This window comes from Perissodus microlepis, chromosome 3, assembly GCF_051167445.1.
Source record: "Perissodus microlepis isolate ML-2025 ecotype Zambia chromosome 3, ASM5116744v1, whole genome shotgun sequence".
Classification (NCBI taxonomy): Eukaryota; Metazoa; Chordata; class Actinopteri; order Cichliformes; family Cichlidae; genus Perissodus; species Perissodus microlepis.
Window position 1 is genome coordinate 11,230,818 of NC_140463.1, and position 17,393 is coordinate 11,248,210.

The window sequence follows — 17,393 nt, forward strand, 5'->3', positions numbered from 1 at the left end:
GAGCCTTAATATACAAGGTCAAAATGTCTTCTGAAACATCTGTTGGGTTTTCTTTGTCAAACTCTTCTAAACTCATATTAAAAACAAATATGTTGGACAGAATCAACCTTTTGGGATTTACTTATCTGGATGATTGAGCATGCACAAAGACCGCCATGTCTATGTTATGTTGTGTACTGGTAAAGGCAGCCTGACACCATTTAGATCCAGTTGAACTTTGAAGTCATATTGTGAGCTGCAAACCTCCAGGTTTAATTTTAAAAGGCAACTTTTGGGGTATAAATATAGAGTCTGAAAGAGGTGTGGCCACAGCTGAAAAGCCCAAACCATGGAGAAAGGAGGACTCTGTAAACACCTTGTTTTTTGTATCATTTCTGATGACTATGTTAAAAAGGAGTTAAAAACATTTTATGTTTTTGTTTTGGCTTTCTATTATGATTTTTTTATTTAATTATTATTTATTCATTTTGACTCAATACAGACTGCAAGGACTGCGCACCATAACGGAACAGGTAGCTGTTCTGTCATGGTGCGCAGTCCTCGCTGGTTGACCTGACATGTTTAGAAAAAATGCGTCTCAACTTCCGATACTCCTGACACGTACGGGATCACTACAGTTTTTTGCTTGGGCAGCAGTTGTCCTTCTCTCCTGGATTAGCTGGAGCTTTCTTTTGGCGCCTTCCCAGCTTTAACAAAAGTCCAGCTGGGATAACCACGTTTACTCAGGGCCTTCTTGATGTGCTGTTCTTCTGCCTCCCTGGTCGCTGTGTCGTTGGGGATGGTGTTTGCTCTGTGTTGTAGCGTCCTAATGACACCCATTAGTTTATGCTCCAGTGATGAGAGTCAAACCTTAGACACACACACAGTGACATTTGAGAAATGAAATGAAGTTTAAACAATTATTGCACACTTTCTGTACATCCAATAAACTTCATTTCACTTCTATATGATATATTTAACTGACATTTTTTTTATTGTAACAACCAATGATTTATGCAGGAAAATAATGACTATTAACAAGGTTGCCCAAACTTTTGCATCCCACTGTATATACAAACACATATGTAAATAGTAAATGGCCTGGACTTGTATAGCGCTTTACTTAGTCCCGAAGGAACCCAAAGCGCTTCACACTACATTCATTCACCTATTCACACACTGGTGATGGCAAGCTAAATTGCAGCCACAGCTGCCCTGTGTGACAGAGACGAGGCTGTCGGACACAGAGACTCTCCGAGCCGGGGCTTAAACCCGTATATATATATATACTCATCTCAATCTGTTTCTCACATTTTATTTTTATTCAAGTGTCTGTTTTATCATATGTTTGCACAAAGTGCCATAGCAATTTCCTAATGTTGCAAATCTTCTCAACATTTGGCAATAAACCCTCTTCCTGATTTCTGACTCAGCTGAGACTGAAGTTGGATGAGTGACGAAACGTTTCTCCCACTGAAAATGTCCAGATGAACAGAATCACCCTTGATTGAGCATCAGGACTACTGTGTCTATGTTGTGTTCTGGTGAAGGTAGCCGGACTCCTTGATTTAGAACTAGTTCAAATGTGAGGTCATATTGTGAGCTGCTAACCTCCAGGTTAGCCTGCACTGTATAGGTAGTTGATAAAAAAAAAAGAGGCAGCTTTATCAATCCACTACCTCTGAGAGGCAGGTCTGTAATTATGAGAAGCAGAAACAGTTTACACATGGTTATATTTATTTTGGATCCATTCAAGGTGAAAAAACCTGCATCAACAGATTAAAAAAAAAAAACAAGTACAACCACACGAAATGTTGGAATAAAAAGAAACACACATTAAGTACTAACACATGTGGATCTTTGTCAGGAAAATATATAAAGGAAAGTAACAGACTGAAGTGTCTCCTTCATGGAAGGTAAAGTTCAATAAAGCTGAATCGTTCCAGGTCAAAGGGAGGAAATGTTGGACCTGCAGCTACAATGAAATGTTTTTTTCTTTGGTTTCATTTTAATATAATTACATTTAAAACGAGTCGAACACCAGCAACAAGGATCAAAGGATCCTGAGTAATATCAGACAAATACTGTTTATATTCCAAACAACTTTCTCCTCTTTTCTGATGAAAAATGTAAATTAAATGCAAAATCTGGACGTGTCTGACAGGTACCTGCTAAATGTTTAATATTACTGATTTCTGTCTTTCCACATTTTCAGTGACACGACTGAAAGCAAAGCACAAGAATCACTGTTAAGCTGACATTTCAAACAGGCTGAAATTCAACTGGAGGCTAGTATGAATCCTGACTCTGTTGTTGTTGTTTATGTTTTCTGTAGATCAAAAACCCAACAACAACAGCAGCAACAAGAAGCACAGCAGAAAGAATCAGACCGACGATCAGTCCAACAGATCCTGCCTCCTTCCCTCCTGTCTCCTTCCCTCCAGCCTCTGTGTCTCCTCCTGTCTGACCTGCAGGTGAGAAACAGGTGTGAGGTGTCAGCTGTCAGGTAGGTGATGAGTGAAGAACAGAACAGAATCCATTTCCTCTTCAAACTGCTGTCAGACATTATCTACTGCACTCTGATCACATCACTCAGACCAGCTGCTTTCTACAAAGTCTCATCAACAACATCTTTAGAAACAAACATCAACAACCAGGAAGCAGCTTCACCTCTGATCACACACACACTCAACTCTACTCACTCACCTGGAGGATCAACTCTCAGGTTGATGATACTGATGGGATCAACATCTAAAACAGATCTCTTCCTGCGTTTAGTTTCTGCCTGGACGACACGACACTCGTATGTTCCAGTGTCATTACTTGTCACATCCTTCAGAATCAAAGACACGTCTCCATCCTTCATCTGTCTGTACTGCAGATCCACCCGGTTCTTAAAAGATGGATGCTGTTGATCTGGATAGAAACGCTCATCCCGGAAGAGAAGAACATATTTCTCTCCCAGGTCAGCTCTGCTCCACTCTAGAACAATAATGTTGTTGTTGTTTGGAGCTTGACATGTCAAAGTGATGTCCTGTCCAGACTCAGCTGTGATGTTTTTGTTCTCTGAAAGAGGAAACAGCACAGAGCAGAGAGGTTAAAGGTCAAAATATAACGACTCACTACACCAGGCAATGAGAGTGAAGGTCACTTGTGTCGAAACTAATTTTTCACTGGCACTGCTTTAAAAGTATGTTCTAATAGAAAGGTGTCTCACTTTGTTACCTACAATAAATAAGGAGCTAATTGAGATCTCATGTTACTGGTGAAGCAGAAACCTTAAGCCACAGTCTGAACATATTTCTGTATGTCAGTGTTTGGGTTCAGACACAATGTTCCTGTCTGGGTACGTGTTTCTGTTTGGACAGCAAATGCAAACATGCTGTAAAATCCCAACTGCACATCAATGGACGAGGATGACCTTTGGGTTGGGTCAATACTGATTGGCTGATTAAGACTCTTCTCTGTGGTTGGCTGAAGATCAACAAACAGCACAAGGAAGATTTGCCCACAGACCGGTTGTACCACATACACTGCCTCCATCAACATCAAACACTGTGCAGGTAGATGAGCTGTCAGGCAGACGGACTTCATATTACTGCACTGAAGCATAAAAGCGGTATTAGAGTGGCACCTACAGATGCCACTGCTTTGCTGCAGCAGCTGCCTCTAATCAGAGGTGATGCCACCACCTGCTGAGCAGAGCTGTCGTGATTAAACACTGAAGGATATTAATCACATGCACATTTGTGCAACCACACACAAGAACTTGAGTTGTGGTTCATTTGTAAAGCTCTGGAGAGATACAGACGACACTGAAAAACGAGGCATGTTCAGTACAAAGAATCTAGATATCCTCATGCTCTGGTAACTTCAGGGTTAATTTGGGGTTTTCTGTACTACAGATGTGTAGTTAAACAGCTATGAAATCACCCCTTACTGACTGAGCAATCGTCCACATTATCATCAATATTCCTATAATCAATATAAAGTCTTAGACACAACTGTTGCTATTTTTGAGCGGATGGTGTCCTTTAGGGTCAATAGACGTCCAACATCTTATTCTGACTGCTTGAATAACTTTGAACAGATAAGCATCCAGGTAACAGACCAGCCTAAACTATAATCCATCATATTCATGTGTCTTTCTGAGAAAACTGTGGAATTAAAACTCACACAATAAGTGTTTGTGAGCTTTTCTTCCTTCCTTTAAATAGGATACATTTTATTAACAGCTCTTCTCCAGTCTCACTGACCAAAACGTGCACACATTTATACAGCACGTTTTACACTGAACTACAGTACAGAGCCTTTTCTCTACATCTGCTAATTATCTACAGCAGATTTTATGTATAACCTCTACATATTTTTAATAACCTTGTATAGTTTATCTTTCCTTTGCACAATCAGCTGCTGTTACACTAATCACTGTGACTGTTTTGATGTTGCCAACACATCTGTTTCATGTGAACATGTAAGTGCATCCTGGAGTAGTTTAGGGCGACTGTTTCGTGATCCCACAAGGAAAATGCTACTTGTCTATCTGATCAACAGTATTTGGGTACATGAATCTAGATAACTTAAAGACACCCTCTATCAGTGTTGCCAACTTATAACTAATAAACACACACGCACACACACAGTAACTCCCCCAGAGTGCCAATTTCGGGTCACTGTTGCCAGTAGCAGGGTTGGAATTGTGACATTAAAAAAACAATAATTGCTAAAAGAAATGTAATTTGTAGTTAAATAATTCTAACTGCATTTTGGACGTTTTTTACTCACTTTATGTCTCTTCCATGATGTTATTTCTGTCTCCAACAATGTAGGTAGGTTACAATTACATTAGCATGACCAACTATTCAAATTAGGTGATGATGTCATTTAGCGACTTCTAGGACAACCAATAGCGAATTTCATTACTGAGGAGTTGGCAACACTGCCCTCTATATGTTGAACTCTGCAGTACAAGACCAAGTTCTCAGAGTGCAGCGTATTTAACAATTCACAAACAGTAGCAGTGCAGATCAGTAGCTTCTTCCATCCGAAACGGGAAGTCAGCAATTTCTGCTTCTTAGTCAGAATTACTTTCAAATAGAAGTACAAAATGAGGCAGTGCACACAAACAGTATCAAACCCAAAACCTGTAATCTGTACTTTCACTTTTGTGCTAATGTGTTAGCATTGTGCTGTACGGCTAGCTACAGATAGAAAACCAGCAGAATAACAAATCAGTGAGAAATCAAATCAGTGAGATCTCCAGCATGTAACAGGTCGTTGGTGTCCATCCACATCCATGGACTCCACTTAGCTAGAAGCAACATAAATAGTGTTTTCTTTTCTGACTCGTACTGGAAGGTAGTTAGCTCAGGAGTGACATCACAGTACAACCTCCATCAGACCCCTGAGGTTAAATAAGCGTAACAAGATTTTAAATTTCAAGCTTTTACTAATGTTTACAGGCACTGCTGCCATCTTGGATGGGGATTTTGGGGATTTTCACAGGTGGTATTTGAAAGCTGAATTTCGTACTGTAACGCGCTACCGGGTTACATAAAAATAATTCATAATCCATCTTAGTTTTCAGCGAAAGTGATTTTGGGTTCTCATAGCTAAATCTCACCTGCAGAGACAAACACGAAGAGATCGACAAACAGCAAAGTGGAGAAAAACAAAAAAGATGTTCGGCGAGACATTTCCGTAGCCTAGCTAGCTAACACTTCCACCCAAACATTAGCGGACGTCACATCTGTGGGTTGGAGACAGGGTGTACGATCATTTCTTTTTTTTTTTTGATAGTTTTCAATTATATCTATATTTTATAATATATTATAATCACGGAGAGGCTGCAACAGCTCGAGACGAGAAAGAAATTAAAAGAAACGAAGGCAAAAACAAAAAACTGAGTTCTCTACTTCCTGTCTTCACTTTTTCTACTGGAATAAAAGAGCTGATGCAGAGTTTTTATCTAAGTGGTGACGCCTGCCGTTCAGGAGAAAACTGCTGAAAAATTGCTATTTGATGCAGTCATGTCAGGTTGATTTGGGTTCCAGAGATTCGTATTATTGGGTTTTTATTTACTGATCTGATGATGGGGAACTGGGGATTAACTTCTGAAAGTCACAGAGAAACTTTGATATCTCAGTGAACTGCAGATAAAATCCAAACACTCCGATATGAAAGCTGAGCTAAGAGTAGGCTAGCTCTCACTGAGAGTTGGTTATCTGATAGCTTGGTCCATTTTTTAAAATTTGAATATATTGAGAAAGTAATGAAAAGTAACATAGCACTAGTTTATTAAACAGCGATGCCTAAGCAGTCCTTAGTTTCGAGAAGAATAATCTTTAATCTGTCCTGTTCTCTTTCTTACATCTTTTCTCACTGAGTTTCTCTCCATGGGAAACAGTCCATCCCTGAAACAGTGTTTTCTGATATTTGTTGAGATGTTTGAAACATTTACTTTGAAATTACCTGTCACTTCCATCCATCCATTCTCTTCAGCCTATCCTTATTAGGGTCGCAGGCGGAGCCAATCCCAGTTGTCATAGGATCAGACCCATCACTGAAAAAAACAAAACTAAAGTTACTCTACAGTAGAGCTAGATAGATGCTGAATTACTGCAACTTAAACTTGATTGACTTTTGCATCACGAACACGTGACAGGAATGACAGAAATGCAGACAGGTCTATAAATGTTTTGGCAGCTTCAGCTGGGAGGAAAGCAACACATTGCAGCCCAAAGATGATCTGGCTGGACATTAGCTAGAAATTCACATGATAGCCTCATGTGACAAATCAACATCAGTCACATGGGTGTATCAAACAGGGGCTGCAGAAAGAAAATAGACACATATGAGAAAAGTGACCCACTGAACCCAAATCAGCTTCAAATTTTGAAAACTATCCTGGGAAAACGTTCTTGCCTATGACCAAAACCTGGAGAGTGGAGTAAGCTCTGCAGTGTGGTGGCAGATTTTTTTTCTTGTGTATTAATCACATATTTAATCATATCACATTAGTTATAGTAATTTCACTTTCTCACTTAGTTGTATGCATGTTCACTACAGAGGGGCCTTGTGCTCTGCACACAGTGAGTCTATTGTAAGGGAGACATTAAATAGATAGTGAGACTTTTGCATATCGAGGGATGCGGCTGTTTAGGTAGGGGCCCTGTTATAAAGTTGAAGGTCTACAGGCATCCTGCTTGTAGGGAGGTGACGGGAGGTCATAACTTTCCGTGGATTTGGGGGGGGGGGGGGAGTCAAGGATGAGTTGGACTGAAGGTATAGAGATAAATGATGTGCTGTGGAATGTTCTTTGTTTGACAGTGTTTGGGAAGGTATAAAATTGTTCATGGGCGGTGTCTTTCCTCAGAAAACTGTTTGGTGTTTGACCTGAACGTTTTCTCCACATTGCAGTGTGTTTATTAAACCCACTTCAAATCAAGCTCACTGGGTGTGTTGCAGGTTATTGTTAAAATTTTCATAACAGCAGCAAAGGAAGCCCAGCAGAGGATGTACTTCCTGAGGCAGCTGAAGAAATTCAACCTACCAACACGGACGATGATGCAATTCTAGACTGCAATCATTGAGTCCATCCTCACCTCCTCCATCACCGTGTGGTACGCTGGAGCCACTATCAGGGACAAACAGAGACTGCAGCGTGTTGTGCACTCTGCTGAGAAGGTGATTGGCTGCAGACTCCCATCTCTGCAGGACCTGTACACCTCCAGGACACTGGGGCGTGCAGCTTGGATCACAGCTGACCCTTCTCACCCTGGACACAGTCTGTTTGACCTGCTCCCCTCAGGCAGGAGGCTCCAGTCCATTCGCACCAGAACCTCTCGCCATAAGAACAGTTTCTTCCCCTCTGCTGTTGGACTCATGAACAATAACCATATGACTGTTCCCACCACTAACACATGACCCTACGCTGTGTTCACTGCATCATTCCATGTTTGGCACTGATCACCACCTCCACTCATGTATATATCTATCTACTTAGCACTTTTAATTCTTATTTTTATGTTTATTTAAGTGTTGTCTGACAGTATGTTTGCACTAAGTACCGCAGCAATTTCCTAATGTTGTAAACCTGCTCAACATTTGGCAATAAAACCCTTTCTGATTCTGATTCTGAAATGAGCATTCCTTTAAATGGTGAGCAGTAGCTTTCCATATAGTCTGTTTTACACCTCGACCAAACAACAAATACAAAATGAAAACATTTAAAAACAAATCTCAGACATAATGTTGAGTCTTTTGTATGATTTGGTGCATCTCAAATTTAAAAAAAAAAGGAATAATCCAAAAAGTAGTTTTTTAACACTAAAACACACAAGAAAACAAAGTAAATTATTCCCCCCAAGCAAATCGTATAAATTCCAAAAGCCCAAATAAAGACCTAAAAGACACAAAAGACAAACAAAACAGAAAGCAGAAAGTCACCATAAAAACAGCAACAATAAAGTTAAACTGGAAGCCAAACATGGAGTAGAAAACCTGAAACTCAGTCCTATGAAAACTACAAAGGAACAAACACTCAATATTGTCAGAAATACACCCCACTATTAGAACAATAAAGCACTTAAAATTGAGCCAAATAAAAATAAAAAACAGAAACCAAACAGAAAAGACTGAAAGATAAATCTTCAAGGCAACTCAAAATCCCAGGAGCTAAATGAGGGATCATGTCAGAATCTCCAACACAAATAGTGCCCTCACTACATTTCCTGTTTGTGATTGAGTTGATTTTCTTCTTTATATTGTGTCAGATAAAGTCTGACAGCTTTGAATTAAAACACATTGAAATAATTTCATATGATGTGTTTTCACAGATGAAACCAGCCAACAGTAAATCAGATGCTTCACACTAACTCCACATGACATTCATCTGTAACCAGGAAAGTGAAGCTTTAATCCAGTTCAGATGGATTAACATGAACAATCTGTTAATCCAGTGAAGCTCACAGACTTCATCAACCTGTCAGATTATCTAAAAGACTGAAAGACGTCATTTTAAACACCGTTGTTCTGAAGGATCTCTGAAACCCTCAAACACTCTTCTGATCATCAGGATGGAAAAATTATCCACTGAGAGCAAATAGAAAAAAAGAAAGGAAACAAACTATGACGATAGTGATTTGGTCTCTGGCTGCACTAAACAGCCCCAGTGAACAATCTAACCCGTATTTCCTTGTCAGCTGTTTAATACAACACACCTTAGACCAGTTTGACTTCATAGCAATCCCCTGACTGACTCAGCTGACTGGATCTGAGCCGTGTATTTGACAAACAAATACCACAAACACACCTAAAGTAGCAGAGAGGTGAAAGCAACAGGAAGTTAATTCTCTGGCACAGGTGGATGTGTAGACTTTGTAGACTGTCTGTGTGTTTAGAGTTGAGATAAATGATGAATGAAGGGTCTCATGACAAAATGATAATAAAAGTCAAAGTTGCCTTTGTATTAAACCAATGTAGACACTAATAAAAGAACATAAATAAAAGAAGAACAGTTAATATTAAACACACACATTAGAGAAAACATCAAAGGAATTATTCTAAAATATACTGTTGTACCTCCAGAGTATACTGATTAACGTAAAGGTTGCAGGTTTGATTCCGGCTGGAGCCACAAATCACTTTAGGACTGTCATGAGGGGCACCGGGTGTAAAACTCTGCAAATCAGAATAAGGGGCACTAACTGCTGTGGGGTCATCATGTGACCAGGAGCAGTCAAATGTAACTACTTTCTCTTTTACTCAACAGTGTTGAATGTAACAGTGTTGTTACTTTCATCTGTACAAAGTTTGTGTAAATAAGTTCTCACAGACAGAAAAACTGTGACAGCACCTCCCACCTGACCACTTCAGAATCAGCTGAGGATATTTGTACAATCATTTAGTAAAGGTTTTAAAATACTACATATATATTGGGAATTACACACCCCTGCAATAAACAGCAGTGTTGGTTAAAATATGTCTATCATTTTGTGCCCTCATAATTATAGTTCAGGATATACATACATGACATTTTCAGGGCTAAGAATCTTTGTTAAACTCTGTTTCCAAGTATTCTGAATGTTGACATTTCCTCTATAAAGATCTGAAGGAATCTGTAAAAACTGTTTTGTGGTTGTGGTGAAGTGAGTGACATAAAGAGTGTCACATTTCATAAAAGCCACAGTTTTGCATTTCCTGGTCAGACTGGTTCAGCTGGCAGTGTTTGTTTGTTGTTGGTACAGCTGGACTCTGGGTGTGTCAGTGCATATCATCATATGAGCTTCAGTAAAAGTAAATTCATCAAGGACTAAATGATTAATTGGATATTAACCAGATACTGATAATGAAAATTTTTGCTTCTTTTCCAGTTTATTATTCCTCCACTGAAACACATCAGCATGATTAGTTAAACGACAGCAGGACAAACGTGATGAAACTCAGCAGGAGAGAAGAGACGAGGAGCAAAGTGTGACCAAGAAGCAACGTCACAAGGTCACTTTGTTTCTTTATGCTTGCAGTAAAACAACAACAGAAAATAAACTGTTTACAGTCTGTAAACACTTTGAATCAGTCTCTGGACATAAAGGCCAAACACTGTTGATTTCATAGTAAAGTGCTGAGGATGCTGAGGGAGCTGCAGCGCCCCCTGATGGATGATAGAAAACCACAACCAACAAACTGACATGACTCAGTTGCATAAATAAATTAAAAGTTTTAAAACACATCTGTCTTTGCTATCAGCAGAGCAGAGCTACTGAATTATTACTTCACATTTCGTTGTTATTAGACCAACTTTTATTTGCTATGTAAATCAAGCTTTTTTGTGGGTGGTGACCAACGCTAAATTTATGTGTATCTAATATTTAATTATTATTTCTTACATCATTCTGGTTCACAGACAAATATTACTTTTTTTTTTTTTTTTTAAATGGAGCTCAATCAAATATGAACACATTCATAAAAAGTGTAGATTCACGAGGAAAAATAATTAAAACATTTTTAATGTTGCCTTGAGAGTGTAACGTCCACAACACCTCATCTGTTCCAACAGCTTCTCACTGCTCAGCGACACATTAAAACATTTGTATTATAAATTCAGCAACAACTACACACTGAAATTATTCTACATTCTGAAAAATATGTGGTATTCTCCTGTTAAACCACTAATATGTCACTGAAGTTATAACTGCTTTAGCTCACAGAATACACCAAAGTTATGACCGTAACACAAATGATAGACAAATTAAATAAATACTGTTCCAACTTACAAGGTTTCCTTGGACATAACACAAGAAAGCCTTTATTTGTCACATGCAAGTCGCCCTGCAGCAAAACAGGCTCCTATGGCAGGACAGCATGAGAACAGAAAACAAAAAAAACTCCTCTGCATGAAGAGCACATAAATATCCACATCACAACAGCATGAAGCACGTGACAAGCAACAGGTGTGGGTAAGGGGTGAGAAGTAAGCCAATGCAGACACAGCCATCCTGCCCTGCAGTTAGTCATCCAGCGCTGGGCCCAGACCCGCCATCCGACTCGGCCTTGGGGAGAAGTGTACGAGGACGTTTGGAACGAAGAGTCTAAACACAGTTTGTTATCAGAAATTGTTTCTTATGTTCAGCTCCAGCCTTGAGACCGCAGCTGGCACTGATATGGTAGCCACATGAAAAAATGGTGGCGTTCTTGCTTTAGTGTGTGAACCACTGCATGTCAATTTTACAGTCGATCTAATGTCCATCACTGGTTCCTCATCATTCCCATTGGAGAGCCGTGAGCCTCTCCACGATGTTAGCCAGCTACGCCGAGATGTTATCCAGTTTGCCCATAGAGCATGAGTCTTCACGACAGCCCTGATTCTCTTCAAGATGTTGTCAGATGTTGTCAGAGTCTAAGCACTCACAGCAGCCGCAAGCTTCTCCAAGATGTCATCCGTGCTGCGTCTAATGAGCCCATTCTAAGAAGCCACGGCTCGCTCCATCCTTCCAATCAACATAGCGGGCAGCCTTGTGGGAATTTGAACAGCCGTTTCCGCTTTCTTTATTCTTCGATAAGCCAGCACCGATCAGCAAGAACCCTGTTATCATGGTTCTGAAAAGGTAGATGTCTTCAATGTCCTCGATCGACAGTCCCGCAAGGCTAGATGATGTTCATCAGGAAGTATTTTTTTACCCACAAAAAGAAAATATAGATAGTGTAAAATGAATAATCAGCTGGTTATGAATCCGCTCTGGATAATTTCACTAAAGATATATGAGATATGTTGAAAAAAAACCCCAGAAATGTTGTGGTGGTGAGCACAAAAAATATTAATAGCCCAGATGTTTAAAAGCTTAATTAGTCAGTTTAATAATAAATGTATAATTAATTTTAAATGAATAATACATTATATGACTTTTTGCTAATACTGTTATTGCACCTTATCTACAGGGTGGGCCATTTATAACAGAGAGACAACACTGCTACCATAAGGTCAAATTAAAACACTGCACTTGCCTTTCCTTTATGTTTTTATATATATCCAGCATTAATGTTGCTGTATCACAAAAAACACCATACTTCCTGATGGGCCACATTTTTTAATGTCACTGAATTCCACTCAGTTTAAAATATTACATTTAAATGTGTGCCGTTTCAAAAATAAATAAACAAAAAACTCAATATATAAATACCAGTTAAACTTCAGGAAAATTATATATTGCAAATAGAAACCATTGTTTTAGCTTCAGATCATAGTGGACAGCAGTGCACTGGAGATTAATCAATGCGACAAACACCCAAAATGGAATAGTTTATATGGTAAATGGCCTGTATTTGTATAGCGCTTTACTAGTCCCTAAGGACCCCAAAGCGCTTTACACATTCAGTCATCCACCCATTCACATATGGGTGGAGTGGGTGGATATCATAAACCAGATGGCACCAGTGTGCGAGGCCTGCCATCAGACTCTGTTTGTACTAGTGTTTCATTTTTAATTTGTCTTGAAAATTGTTAACTCGCTTGTATATGATCGCTGCTAGATTTGTATTGTTGATTGTCATTTATGCTTAGAAATATCTACTTATATATGCTTAGAGTTTTATAATTAGTTTTAGATTGGTAGAGGTTTGATCCTTGATAGTCTGCAAACTTTGTGTGCATTCCAGAGCACTCCGGGAGCATGGGAGAGGTCGTACCTTGTCTTATTGTTTTATGGTAGGATAAACGTATCTATATCTGTTTTAGTCTAAGTGCCTTTTGTTTAGATGAACTGCTGGACTTCCAGACCAGCAGGGTTAGGGAAGTCTTTATGGGGTCACACTCTGACCACACACACACACACTTACACACACTTACACAACGCACAGGCAAGGTACTCTTTGTTTGTATGTAGACGTCATATGTTAATGAACCTATGTATATTCATGTAACCTCAATAAAAGAGCAGTGTTACGGGGGAGCAGATGAGAGCGACTGGGGTCAAGCGAAGGAACGGCGTTTGTCCAGTTTTCTCCCGTGCACGAGAAACATGAAGAACTTTGCCTACTCGTGTCTTGCTTTGCTGTGTAATTAAATTGTCCTTAACGTTCTAGCGAATAGGTTTATGCTACAAACCTATCAATCGCCAAATGCTCCATAAGATCATCAAAACCTGTTTATTGCAGTCATGGATATCAGGGAACCTTCTCCCCACCATTCCTGTCAGGAGTTCGAGCTTGTCTCCGTAGTGCCTCGGTGCTACCTCAGCTGAGAGAGTGTTACAGACAGCGTGGGAAACACAGTGGCTTATTGGTGAGAATGAAGGCTACTTTGGCATGATTTGTAAAAACACCTTACCCTATCCCGACTGGATTCAACCACATCAACTACTGGTGCTCTCTGGATATGGCTTACACCCATCTGACACCTGTTGTTGGGTTTACTACAATTAAGCCCACGTCCTCCCCATCTTCAGTTGGGTGGAGTAAACCCTCAGAACCTAAGGCCGATAGGTCAGGCACCCAAATCAGCCGCTGAGGCATGGGTACCACTAAAGATAAATCTTGTTAATGCTTGATCGTTAGTAAGCAAAACTTTTATTCTTAAGGACTTCTTTATAAATTGGGAACCGGATCTAATGTTTGTGACGGAATCCTCCCAGAGAGCCAGTGACTCCAGCTGTTTTACTGAACTTTTACCTTCAAACTGTGAATATCTTTATGTGTCGAGGATGACCGGGCATGGTGGTGGTGGAGTGGCAGCTGTTTTTAGGAAGAAGCTCACATGCAAACAACTCTTAACTGACTGTTATTCTAGTTTTGAACTTCTGATGTTTGAATTGGGGCATCCCTGGCCGACACTGGTTGCAGCTGTAGACAGACCTCCAAAATATCACAAGGACTTTATTCAAGACTTTCCAAATGTTTTATCTGGTATTGTGCTAAGCTATAACCAAATTTTAATTGTTGATTTTAATAATCATTTGTGTTGTCCCTCTAATCCGCAGGCCAGAGACTTCTTAAGTTTGATAGACTCCTTTAGTCTTGTTCAACTTGTGTGGGGGCCAACCCAGAAACAGGGTCATACGTTGGACCTTGTGCTGTCTTTAGGGTTACTGGTCCTAAACATGGAAATATGTGATGCTGTTTTTTCTGATCACTGTTCTGTTAATCTTAATAACATAATACATTTTTATCTCACCGCCATTTTACACCTCTCATTCCAACACATTGTTATTGTGCGTTTAACCCATCTGCAACTGAACAATTTTCTGTTGCTTTTAAAGAAAGTTTTAAGATCTCCCATCAGCTTTGGTACCCAGGAGATGACATCAAATTTTTCTGAAAAATGCAAAACTGTCCTTGATGAGATTGCTCCTTTTAAAAACTATGAGCTTGAAAACACGAATAAACGAGACCACTCGTTCAGCTTGACAAGAGTGCAGGAAGGCTGAACTTAAGTGGGAAAAAAAGGGCTGCAGGTGTCTTTTCTCATTCTGAGAGACAGTCTATACAGGTATCAGGACATTGTAAATGCAGAAAAGTCTGAGGTTTATTTTCTAATGTTACTGAGAACAGTTCCAACAATCTATGGATTGTTTTTTAAATTAGTGACTCTGCTCTGAATATTGCCCCAGCTTCTCGTATTAATATGTAGCCCTGGCTATATAAATAGTTTATTAATAGCATTTATTTTAATGTTCGAATGCAAATGCTCTCTGTGTTTAAGAATGTTTACAAATGCCTGTAAGATGTGTGAGTGTGTGTGTCAGTTAGATGCACAGCCTTTTTTATTTCACATGACCTTTCTAAAATATTCACCTGCTCTGCTGTTTTTGATCAGTTGATGATGTTGCTCCAGATTTTTAAGGTTGTTGGTTCTGACATCTTAAGGATTTTTAATAACAGTCTTAGTTCAACTGTTGTGCCAGCCTCTTTTAAACAGCCTTTACTTTAATTTTTTTTAAAAACACAATGTTCTTGAGAGGTTTTGGTTTTACAGCTCTTCACAGCACTGAAACTGCACTTTTAAAAGTTCTTAACGATCTTTATTAGCCACTGACTCAGGAGACTCAGCTGTGCTTTTGCTTTTGGATCTGACCGCTGCCTTTTGGAAAACAACACATTTGTTTCTATTCATACACCGATGACACACAGATCTATATTCAACTTAAGAGAAACTGTCCTGCTCCACTAGACCCCTTACTTCAGTGTCTGAGTGAAGTTTAATCCTGGATAGCCTCTAACTTTCTAAATTTTAATGAAAACGAAACAAAAGTGACAATTTTCGGACCAAGTAGCAATCCTAGCATCTCCTCATGTTAACCTGCACAGTCTTAAGCCTTTAGCACCGCTCCCAAAAATGGAGGCAAGGGGGAGGAGATCCCGTTTAATTGGTTATGAAAGGGGTCAGAAATTTAAGTTCCAACATGTGTGTTAGCCACAGAAACCTCTGAATATCAGCTAACATTCCATATAAACCATTTCTACAACCACCAAACACAAAGAAAACAAACGACGATTAAAAGAGCAGTTATGTAAATGCACAAAAGTCCGCTAAACAAACAAATCGAACCAGAAAAGATAGAAATTGGCTTACCATCCCGATTTTCCCGTTATTATCAGCGGCAGCCAGTTGCTCCATGACTATCAGCAGCTACCACAGCTAACTAGCCGCATCATAGCCGCTTCTTCTTCTTCTTTCAGTTTTAATGACGGCTTGGAGCCAAAGATGTTACACTACTGCCATCTCCTGGTTTATACTGTTACATCACTTCCAAATCTTAGATCCTCAAAATGCTGCAGCTCATCCTTTGACACAAACTAAAAGACACCAACATATTTCCCAGGAGCTTGCCTCTCTTCACTGGCTCCCTGTTCACTTCAGAATTGATTTTAAAAAGTTATTGTTGACTACAAAGGCCTGAATGGACAGGCTCCCACGTATTTGTCTGACCCTTTGCTGTCTTATGCACCCTCTAGATGATCTTTTGGTTTTAGCCATGCCAAGGTCTAGGCTGGTTCACAGAGGCGATCAAGTGTTCGGGATCATAGCGCCTAAATGGTGTAATAATCTGCCACTACACATCAGACAGGCTCCTACTGTCAATCTTTTTAAATCTCATCTTAAAACAAATTTGTATTCACTGGCTTTTAATACAGTATAAGAGTTATTTGGTATTATTCTTTGGTACTAATATTATAAGTTATTTGGTACTAGTTATTTTGTATTTTTATACATTTTTGGACTTTAGTCAAAGTTGCTGTTGTACGGAGCCCCGCTAGGGACATGGGAGAAAAAAAAATTACGATGAACTTTTGCAAGATCTCGCAAAACAAACTCGGGATCTCGCAAAAGTTGAATTCCAACAATGGCGGCAGCTACTTGTAATGTTACTCTTTCTTGGTCACAAAATAAACTTTTAAGATATTTTGAGGCGTGAATGTAGCTGTGTATACGTCAAATATCTGCTCGGTTTACAAGACATCACATATTTACGGAGCCCCGCAGGCCACTGCTGGCCCTGTGCAGGCCCAGAAAGGTTTCAGCTCTGGCCCCGGATTTCGGCCTAATGTGTACCTTAATCAAACCATGTAATAACAACATGTGCCACAACATGCCGAGACTCTAGTCAGACAGCGAATGGACTGATTCTTATATAGAATCTTATACATACACTTTCTCTAAAGTGAGTGCTTCCTAACTACAATAACATTCTTAACATGCAGACTGGAGGAAACAGGGATTGAACCACTAACCTTCCAATCAGTAGGTGACCTGCTCTTCCTCCTGAGTTACAGCCACCCACTGGCAAAGATGAGTAAACCCTCACTAGGTTTTGGATTAAGTGGAGGTAAATAGGAACATAAACAGTGCCATCTTTGCCAGACCTGGCCCACATCTGGTCGACATACACTCTGCCATGACACCAGTCAGTCAGAAGTGCCAG

At 39.7% G+C, this 17,393-nt stretch overlaps 1 protein-coding gene across 2 annotated transcripts; it reads right to left on the reverse strand.

Moving 5' to 3' along the window:
* Positions 1 to 1,698: 1,698 nt before the first annotated feature.
* On the reverse strand, positions 1,699 to 16,113 carry LOC146389886 (butyrophilin-like protein 2). 2 transcript variants are annotated; one of them, XM_084913802.1, is made up of 4 exons: positions 16,043 to 16,113; positions 6,451 to 6,541; positions 2,686 to 3,045; positions 1,699 to 2,447 (listed from the first exon to the last, which is right to left on the reverse strand). In XM_084913802.1, exons 2-4 carry the CDS (start codon positions 6,461 to 6,463, stop codon positions 2,269 to 2,271), a joined length of 552 nt encoding a protein of 183 aa, XP_084769928.1. In that variant the 5' UTR covers positions 6,464 to 6,541; positions 16,043 to 16,113; the 3' UTR covers positions 1,699 to 2,268. The 2 variants fall into 2 exon arrangements, with proteins under 2 accessions (XP_084769928.1, XP_084769927.1); XM_084913801.1 differs by lacking the exons at positions 6,451 to 6,541; positions 16,043 to 16,113 and adding an exon at positions 5,603 to 5,735.
* Between the last annotated feature and the right edge of the window lie 1,280 nt (positions 16,114 to 17,393).